Source organism: Triticum aestivum, chromosome 2A, assembly GCF_018294505.1.
Source record: "Triticum aestivum cultivar Chinese Spring chromosome 2A, IWGSC CS RefSeq v2.1, whole genome shotgun sequence".
Classification (NCBI taxonomy): domain Eukaryota; kingdom Viridiplantae; phylum Streptophyta; class Magnoliopsida; order Poales; family Poaceae; genus Triticum; species Triticum aestivum.
In genome coordinates, this window is record NC_057797.1 from 228,193,324 (window position 1) to 228,203,063 (window position 9,740).

The 9,740-nt window shown below is 44.9% G+C and overlaps 1 protein-coding gene across 2 annotated transcripts; it reads right to left on the bottom strand.

Moving 5' to 3' along the window:
* Positions 1-222: 222 nt before the first annotated feature.
* LOC123188450 (DNA repair protein RAD16) lies at positions 223-7,433 on the bottom strand. 2 transcript variants are annotated; one of them, XM_044600576.1, is made up of 15 exons: positions 7,229-7,433; positions 6,077-7,155; positions 4,687-4,809; positions 4,541-4,614; positions 3,977-4,037; positions 3,743-3,889; positions 3,563-3,648; positions 2,740-2,809; positions 2,445-2,573; positions 2,132-2,359; positions 1,238-1,342; positions 997-1,149; positions 756-844; positions 591-671; positions 223-505 (listed from the first exon to the last, which is right to left on the bottom strand). In XM_044600576.1, exons 1-15 carry the CDS (start codon positions 7,257-7,259, stop codon positions 433-435), a joined length of 2,529 nt encoding a protein of 842 aa, XP_044456511.1. In that variant the 5' UTR covers positions 7,260-7,433; the 3' UTR covers positions 223-432. The 2 variants fall into 2 exon arrangements, with proteins under 2 accessions (XP_044456511.1, XP_044456512.1); XM_044600577.1 differs by having other exon boundaries at positions 2,132-2,259; positions 2,360-2,573.
* Between the last annotated feature and the right edge of the window lie 2,307 nt (positions 7,434-9,740).

A 9,740-nucleotide genomic window follows, 5' to 3' on the forward strand; every position in this document is an offset into this window, starting at 1 on the left:
TGTAATGCTATATTCATGAGCAGGAGTGCAACTGCCCAATATGGCCACTCTATGGGCTGCTGTCGCAAGCAAGGTACGCGCTGACCGCTGATCCTGTGCGTTTTGTTCGTCGGTAGCTTAGCTAAGCAGGGCCGTCCAATCCACAGACCCATGGTCCCAATATACAAGCGCCCGTGTTTTGCTTTTGCCGTTCCCAAACAAGTAAACTGGATAGAACCCATGTTGTTCCCAAACAAGTAAACTGGATAGAACCCATGTTGTTCCCAAGTCCAAAACTACAGAGTACGCCATCCAAAACTCATGATCCCTAGGGCTGGCTGTAGTCAATATGCGAGGCAAGCGTCCTGCTGCTGGCCTCGGGCGCTGCCTGACGGATGTATGTATTCCTCCTTCCTATGCGGCTCCGGAACATCATCGGGGAAACAAGACGAGCTAGTTTTGGAACAGGAACTTCAGGTCAGCCTCTGTAAGCTTTGACATGGCCTCTGGCGAGTCACCCACGGTGCTGCAAAAAGGACAGCAGGAATGTATCAGCCAACATCATCCCATCCACCCGACCCAAGGATGGCTGAGGACGAAACGAGATTTACCCATCGAACACAAGCTGCTTCTTCTCTTGCAGTTGCAGGATGCGCTCTTCAACTGTGTCCTTGATCACAAACCTCGTGCTTCTGTGTCAGTCAAATCATATATGCCAAGTCAGATAAAGGAGGCGGTATAATTCAGTGTCCATTTTAATTAGCATAGCAAATTACCTAATAGGCTTGAATTGTCCGATTCGGTGGATTCGATCCTGTGCTTGGCTCTCCACTGCTGGATTCCACCAAGGATCCATCAAGAAAACCTATCATCCACCAGGGAATATACATATATATATAAGCAGGAAGCAGGCAGCATCAACTGGATCGTTCTGCTTATTTTGAACGCTGAGCAACTACATGGGTTATTGCTGTCTAACTAGACATAAATAAAGGAGGAGGATATGCACTAGCTTACATGAGATGCTACAGTAAGATTAAGAGCTACTCCTCCCGCTTTCAGGCTCATCAGGAAAATCCTGCAATCTGGGTCATTTATGAAGGCATCTATAGCTCTCCCCTTCTCCACCATGTTCATTTTCCCATTAAGTTGCACACACTTGATGCCAGACTGTTAAACCATCTTATAAATTATTACATTTGTCCATAAACAATGCAATGCAATGTTAAATATAAGTAAAAGTTTCTCGATACTTTACCCTCTGCAGGGAGAATTCAATCAAATCCAAGAACGATGTGAACTGGCTGAAAACAATCCCTTTTGCAGAACCATCATGCTCAATCATGTTTCTTATCTCTTCTCGCTGCATTTAAAAAACGTCAATATTGTTTTGCACATATCATGGTCCACTCTTGACGTATGCCTAGTGCTGACTTAAAAGAACCATAATTACACTAGACTTAAAAGAACCATTTCATCATCCTCCAGACACCCCTCCATACCAAAAGGCTTATAATTGCATCAAGGTTTTTTAATAGGATAATTGCATCAAGGTTAGTTTCATGCCATGGGTGTTCCAGTGATGTCATGAAATATATTAAGCCAATGAGAGAACAGAGCTGAAATTAGCTATTTGCAGGATACTTGTTCTCTTCATAGAGATTAATTAGTTTAGCCAATACAAAATATCTACCTAATAAAAAAAAGGGCAACCTGGTGCATGTAGCTCCCGCTTGCGCAGGGTCCAGGGAAGGGTCCGACCACTTTGGGTCTATAGTACGCAGTCTTTCCCTACATTTCTGTAAGAGGCTGTTTCCAGGACTTGAACCCATGACCTCATGGTCACAAGGCAGCAGTTTTACCACTGCGCCAAGGCAGCAGCTTTATCTACCTAATAATAATAATAATAATAATAATAATAATAATAATAATAATAATAATAATAATAAACAGCTGGTTACCACCAGCTCTTGCCAAGATACTGAAGCTGCCACCCTTGTTTCATTAAGGCAAAAACAGTTTCTAGAACTTTCAATGTTACCACTATGCATAAGAGATAAGAGTTTGTTGACAGAATTCACTCCCCTACACACCAAGCATGTCAACATTCAGATTAGCTGCAAACAACTGCTGACCAAGTTATCCAACTTACCAATGCATCAATTTTCGTACTTGTCTTGAAATCTGCTAGGCTTTGTAGTCTGCCTAGTATTCCTGAGCGTTTGCCACCCTTCAAATTTGCAGGGACCTTTCTTCTCGAATTTTCCGTTGTTAAGTCAACTGTAAGAGGATTTGAACAAGATGGACATGAAACATTCCCCAAAGTTGCAGAGTACTCCATCAAACAAGTCTTGCAGAATACATGATCACAAGACGTAACCTTGAAAGGAAAGTTCATATGTTGAAGATAACCAGTGGAAAACAATGCATGAGCTTAAATGACTTTCTAGGGGCAACCTACTAACCACCACATCTTCTGCCAATTCATGACATATTCCACACTGGCTTTCCATGGGACCATTTTGTTGATTTTTGCATCCTTCCTGAGATTCTGCTGTCTTGGAAAATGCAACAAGGTATGGATGATCAACAGCCTACAATTTGGTTGGAACAGTCAACATGTTACTTCAACAAAGAGAAATAATTAAGAGTGCAATTCTATAGGGAAAAAACGGCATGGTAACATAGACTATAGCCGATTAAACTTGCTTGTTGCACCCATAAGGAATTCTAAGGATATCCAAATAATTATGTGCACACCTGTCTCAACCTTGTGAGGAGGTCAAAGATATGAGCATAGTTGTTCAGCAACGTTCCAGCTACAACATACCTGGAGAAAACAGAGTGAAGAGATTATCTGAAAACCCGTAAATTTTTCAAAAGAGGAAATATAAAGGGGCATTTGCATACGTAAGCTACTTTACAATGGCATCCAGTGATTAAAAAACTGCTACATCGTATTGGATGTAACCATGAAACTAGAAGCAGAATCTCTTTGCAATGCACCTTGTATCCGTTGTAAGTACAACTCCAGTCCAGAGGAATTGGTGTTTAATTAAATCCAGAGCCAAAACAAATGGATGAGCTCTAACCAATAACAATGGCACTTTGTTATGATGTATTGCAAATCAAAGCTGTTTGAAGCTACTCCCTCCGTCCGGTGAAGAGTGTACGTTTGGCTTCAAAATTTGTCCACAAAAGAGTGTACTTCTATCTTTCCAATGCACTTTAAAATAGAAAAAAAATACTTCTCTCTCATCACACGGTAATCAAGACCAATAGCAATCTACACATGGTCTTCTTAGTTTTTACATGCACTTAGCTCATTGGGGGTTGGGTAATTAAAGAGGGGAGAGATGGTGGCTTGCACATTTCCAATGCATAATTTACTTAACTTCATAATTTGTCCTAAAATTTCTAGATGTACACTCTTCACCGGACGGAGGGAGTAGTAAAGAAGATTCTTGTTCAAATGAAACTGGATTTTCAACTTTTGCAGAAGCAGCATAATAATCAAACGATGTCTACTGAATAATCCATATGGTATCACTACATAATAAGTAGGAAGGAAAGGAAGACTCACGAATCAAACTGCGTGCAGCTTTGAGTATATAAGGCTTCATAAAATTCCATTTCATTTCTATCAAAAGAGTCCCGCCTCAATGTCACCTAACATGTTGAAGTTAAACTTCTTGCAACTGGTACAACTATAGACGAGGAGGCATTACATTCATTGTGTACATAACATGTTGTGCAGACTTACAGTCTTCGGTGGAAGAGCAAGATCTGCAGCTCGGCCTATTTTTGTCCGCCTTAACACTATGCCCTTCAAGACTTTCTCCTTGAGAAGAGTCATGGCTCTTCTGCCCTCAAAACTCGCGGATCCATACAGTATTGGTGTCGCTATGTACTGTTAAAAAAATGACTTTTTAGCAAATATGATGTCACAAATGAAAAATATGTCAAAATAAGGGACATATAGAACCATGTAACTGACCTTATTCCACCAGCAAAAGTGCCTGACGGATGAGTGACCACAGTCGCATTTTTTCTTCATACTACAGGAGATTAGGAGGCAATAACTAAAACGAAGAAATAACAATGGGAACAGCAGCAACTCGTAACCTGGTGTGATACAACTACAATGTTGCAACAGTAACCTTGTTTACAATCATACTAGAGTACATTTCAGAAACTACCTCTTTATAGCATGTAACATTTTACAGAACTACATTTTTAATCTTCCAACAGTTATAAGCCCATCCGTAGGCCACACAATTGGTACAGAATAAATCAAATGGTATTGTGATGTACGTATGGTTGGCTGGTGGGCCCTATAGGGCAGAGCCAAACGACTAGAGCCCATCAGTGTAACTGGACTGCTGTGTGGTTGACCAATGGGCCCTATAGATCATAACTGTTTTAAACGATAATGTCCTTCCAAAACTGGAGTATGGTTACGTGATAGAGTTGACAAATGAACAGTTTTTTAATTAAATTTACACTTATTAATAACAAATTAGTTCAATCATCAGATACTACTAGTAGAGGCAGATCTTACTTGGTATCTAGTATCTGACAGTCACAGTCCTTGCAGAAGTAGTTCGAGTAGGGAAAGATTTGCAAGAAACGAATCTGAGAAAACAACAGTAAGAATAGAGGAGGTAAAAGAAAATTGGTCAGGATCTTTAGACGTTAGTTACAAACCAGCGAGTAAAGCTCTCCAACACGATTCTGCAATGGTGTCCCACTCAGAGCCCACTTGTATTCCGATTCCAATGCAAAAACTGCCCTTGCAGTATTGCATCGTCTATCTTTTATGAAGTGAGCCTGCAGAAAAGAACATGGAGGGAATGAATCATTTTTGAAAAGAAACAGGTCAATCATTGTTGAATTTTACTTTAGGAAAATATTAAAAGATTGGAAGATATACTCATCTAAAAAGACAAAGAAATCACTGTGTAGTGAGAACACAGCTGTGTGTCTCAAGTACACAAATTGGTCTCAATCCTTGAAATTTCATAAAACATTGTAATGATGAACAGAAAACACTAAGCCGATAGCAACACACCTAGAAACTGTCCACTTGATAAAACATAATATGCATCTCTATTATCTACCGAAACATGTGTACAGAAAGTAATATATTTCGAAATGGGACAAGTACTGCTGGACAAGCTTCCTTTTAGACATGAAACTAGGCTGCTGGCCAACATCATCATGTTGGAAAACACCAACACGACAGGAGCATTCAGTAATACCAGAATAAACTTGCCAGGGAAAAAAAGACCTTGGTATCAAATTCAGAGCTATAAACTTTGTGGATTTTGCAGAACTGCTCATTCAGCTTTTATGCTTCATGATGTCAACATGGTGTGCCGACTATTAATAAATAGATTTAGATTAGCAGAAAAACACTTGTGTGCAACTTAATGCACTACAATGCAATACAGCAAGTACACCTATCATACGTTATGTTAATTTTTACAAATATATGATAGAACCAAATAGTAGAGTTCTTATTCTTGCAAGTGTCATCACCAAAACTATATAACAAAGAACAACCAGATGTACAGGAACAGATTATTGGTCAAAATACTAGAACAAGAGCTCTTATCATAATAATGATGAAGCTATTAGAACTTCTAGTATATCACCTATGACAGTAGAATGTTGAAATGCTGTAGAAATAATATGTTATATCATGTTATGCATTGCCAAAGGATACAGTAGCAAGTTCAGATGGAGGCTACAATTTAAATAAGTCCCCCAAATCAGATAGTATAAAGTCAACTTAATGTTCTTCATCCAAACATACAGAGTGCACCTAGCTACGAGTCAAAAGAAAACACTGTGATCCTTTCTTGCTTAGGATATGAATTTGCTATGTTTGATCCCTACAATCCAAAATCATGCTTAGTCGAAGAAAACGGGATTACACTGTTAAGTAGTACAGCCACATGGCAGATTGGCGGTATTGACCACAACTAAGTGTTCCATTTAAAAATCGATTACTTCCTGAGAATTCATATCTATACATGCAGTTTATTATAATGTTGAATCATAAAAAATGCAGCAGGAAAGGGCATATGATCACCTCATCTAAGATAATCCGCTCCCACCGCACTGAGTGTAGAGGTGACTTGCCCCTGGATTTGCTACCCAATTCCTCAAAATCCTCTTCCTCCTCCTCAATACCACTTTTCCTCTTCCCTTTCCCCTTCCCTTTGGTGTCAGCCCACTTCTTGCTCTCCTGCTTCGCCTGCTTCTCAGTACGAAGAGCATCGGGCCCACAGTAATATCTCAAGTGAATCTTCAGCTTCTCGGGGTAAAACTGTTTATTGCAGTAGTCACACCGAATCTTGGGTGGCATTATGTGCTTCCGGTAGTCCGCCTCAATGGTGGAGTAGGTGGTGACCACGAAGTCGAAGGTGTCGAAATCGTACTTCTGAGAGCCCCGCCGAGCGCCATGGTAGAGCAGCACGCGCGCGCTGCCTTTGGCCGTGTGCCGCTCGATCTCCTGCGCCCACTGGATGACGGCCACCACGGGGCAGATCACAACGGTGCACCCTACCCGGCGCATCGGGAGGCCCAGTGACGAGGACGGTGGCGGGGGCGGGGGCGAGCCGGGGGGACGGAGCCGGCGCGCGGTGAGGACGAGCGCGATACCCTGGATGGTCTTCCCCATCCCCATCTCGTCGGCGAGGATGCCGCCGCGCGAAACCGAGGCCTCCTGCGCCAGCGCCCACGCGAGCCACTCCTTCTGGAAGCGCAGCAACTGGAGCAGCACCTCCGGGGCCGGCTCCGCGGTCGGCACCACCCCAGCGGCCGGGGCGTCCGTCTCCTCCACTGCCCCGGCGCGCTCGTCGAGCCACTTGGTATTAGCCTCCTCCCACTCTTCCCACGGCAGGGGCGGGCCGTCCTCGTCGCGCTTCCCCTTCTTCTTCTTCCGCCTCCACTTGGACTTGGGCGGCCGTGGCGACAGCACCGGACGCGGCGCCACCACCTCGATCACCACCGCGGGCGCAGGGGCATCTTCATCGGAGGCAAACTCCTCGTCGTCGTCCGCCACCTCGTCCTCCATATCAGCGACGAAGTCGGAGTCGGAGGTGTTATCGGACGGGACGCTCTCGTCGTCGTCGTCGTTGCGCCGGCGGCGACGGCTGCCGCCGGAGCCTGCGATGGGAGGCGGGGGAGTCAGGGCTTGAGGGGTGGGAGTCGATGGGTTCAGCGTAAGGAGGCGACTTACCAGATGCATTCTTCCCGTTTCGGCGAGGCATCGCGCGGGGCGGCGGCGGCGGCGGCGGCGCGGAAACGGAGGAAGGGCGAGAGGTGGGGTGGGTGGTTTGGGTGAATTTTAAAGTCGGGCCGGGGTTTGGGGGCGTTGGGTTGTGGGGTTAAGTCGGTCATGGGGAGAGGAAAGAGCGGGAAGGAACTGCAGCCGCAGGGGTAGGACCGGGTCAGCGGGAGCGGGGAATTGTGCTCCGGAAGGAACAGCCGGGTTGTGCTCCGGAAGGAACAGCCGGTGTGTGTCACGTCATGTGTGAAGCCAGCCTTGATTAATCCATGGAGTTCCCATGCTAAGGTTCGTCGTCGAGCGTGACAGACAGGAATGAAAGCGATGCCGATTCATTGCTTTTGCATCCTATTGTTGGATACACCGATCGACTGACTTCTCTTTGCTTGCGGCAACGGATCCGGCTCTTTAGGGACATCTTTAGTAGTCCAAAATGATAAATTTGGAACATTCGGGATTTGACCATGACTCGAACGTTTCGTATGGCAATTTTGATGAGTAGTACTATCAGAATGAAGTTGATAGTACCTGATTAGTTATCACGAAACATGCCTAATTATGTTTTTTTCTTCCAAAACATAGGGCTGCACACTTGATATGTACAATCAAATCATCAATGTAACTACTTTTCTTGTTCAATCATTTATCAATAATGAGATATGAAGTATTTTCATTTAATAATAGTAGCTGAAAATAAAACACATTACATAAGAATGGGGTATCTTTTCATTTTAGTGGCACTGTACAAAAAGAATAATGAAAAGGGAAGCATTTGCATGCGGTTGACCGGCCGAGTTTCGGCCGGTCACACCGCTCACTCCCCGCCCCGCTCGTCTGCACGCGGGTCCACCACCAAACAACCGCCTCCCCTTTTACCTTATTTCTTCAGGGGGCGAACGAGATCCACTCATTCTACTGCTCGCGCGAGCGCATCTCCTTTTTGCATTGTGAGCTCGCTCTCTCTCCTCTTCCTCTTTGTAGATGCTTGCCTTTCCTCACCGGCGACAGGCTACGTTGGTCGGCCATGGCCGCCGCCCACTTTTGTTTCTTTTCTATCCCGCGGTGGATGTGGCTATCCCCCCACCCCCACCCCTTTCCCTCTCGGAATAAGTGATGCAAACCAACGCCCATCGATGTTGGGCGTGGTGGTGACAAGCGCTGGAGACCCGCGGCGGCCGACGTTGGGATGTTGGACCCCCGGCGACAAGTGATGGAGATTTGGCGTTTTATTTTTGCCAGAAGCAACTCCAAATTTTGCTGCCATCATCTTCTTTTTTTTTGCTGGAACCAACCAATCCTTTTTTGCTATCACGATTGTTTCTTTTGCTGGAACCAGTGTGCCAATTTTTTGCTTTCACCATCTTCAATTTTTGCTGGAACCAATCCAAAATTCTGCTACCATATTTTTCATTTGGTGTAACTAATATACCATTTTTTGATACCACCACCATCTGTTTTTACTGGAACCAACAATTTTTCTTGCCACCATATATTTGTTTGGTCATTCTACCACTTTTTTGCTACCAATGTTTTGAGTTTTGCTACTATTAGCGTTGTCAATTGTTGCGTCCGGCGGCGGCAATGGTGTTGTGATTTTGCTGCAGCCGGCAGTGGGAAAGCTACCACTGGCGACAGGATCTGCTCCAACCAGTGGGGACTATCCCACGACGGTGGTGACCACGGCCCGATGGTGGTGCTTCACCCACTACACGCACAAGCAACCAGTTTATTTTTTTGCTACAATCAACCCCACTTTTTGTTACTACTGTCTTCGGATTTTGCCGGAAACAACCCATTTTTTGCTACCACCGTCTTGATTTTGCTGGAACAGGTATCTCATTTTGCTTTCACCATATCGTGTTTTTGCTGGAACCAGCGTCACATGTTTTTTGGTTCCATCGTGTACGTGTTTTTTGTTGGAACCGTGCCCCATTTCTTGCTTCCACCATGTGTTTGTTTTGGTAGAACCAACAAAGGTTTTTGCTACCATCGCTTTTTTTGGTTTTGAGCGACGCAGTTGTGCCATTTTGATGCTGCAACCGGCGACGAGGACAGCCGACTGCAGCTGGAGTTGCAGCGTTGCACCGGAGTTGCGGTTGTCGCCATGGAGAGCTGCAACCGCGGGCGCGGGCTGCTGCATGCATGAAACTAGCGACCGGCGACGAGGACAATGATGGTGACCAACGACGAGGGTACCAACAGGCGAGGACGCATGTGCGGTGCTTCGAGGCCGGTCGCTCGCTCCTTAATGGTGGTGCGATGGGGATTTTTTTTTTGAAAGAAGACGTCTGGGGGAGGAAGGAAGACAATCGTTTGGCTAATGGTTGTTCGATCGGACGTTGCTGGTGCGACCGGCCCATTTGGGCAGGCGCACTGACGCCTAACGAAAAATGTGTTTTTTGTACTACACTAAAATGTTGCAACAACTACGATGTTTCTCCATAAGCATGTTGGCACAAAACAT

Excerpts from the sequence above, each read along its gene's own strand:
- LOC123188450 (XM_044600576.1), bottom strand. The coding sequence starts at position 7,259 with ATGCCTCGCCGAAACGGGAAGAATGCATCTG. Across the intron at positions 4,038-4,540 it reads TGTCAGATACTAGATACCAA|TATGAAGAAAAAATGCGACT; the intron begins GTAAGATCTGCC and ends AATCTCCTGTAG. Across the intron at positions 2,360-2,444 it reads AATTGGCAGAAGATGTGGTG|GTTACGTCTTGTGATCATGT; the intron begins GTTAGTAGGTTG and ends TTTCCTTTCAAG.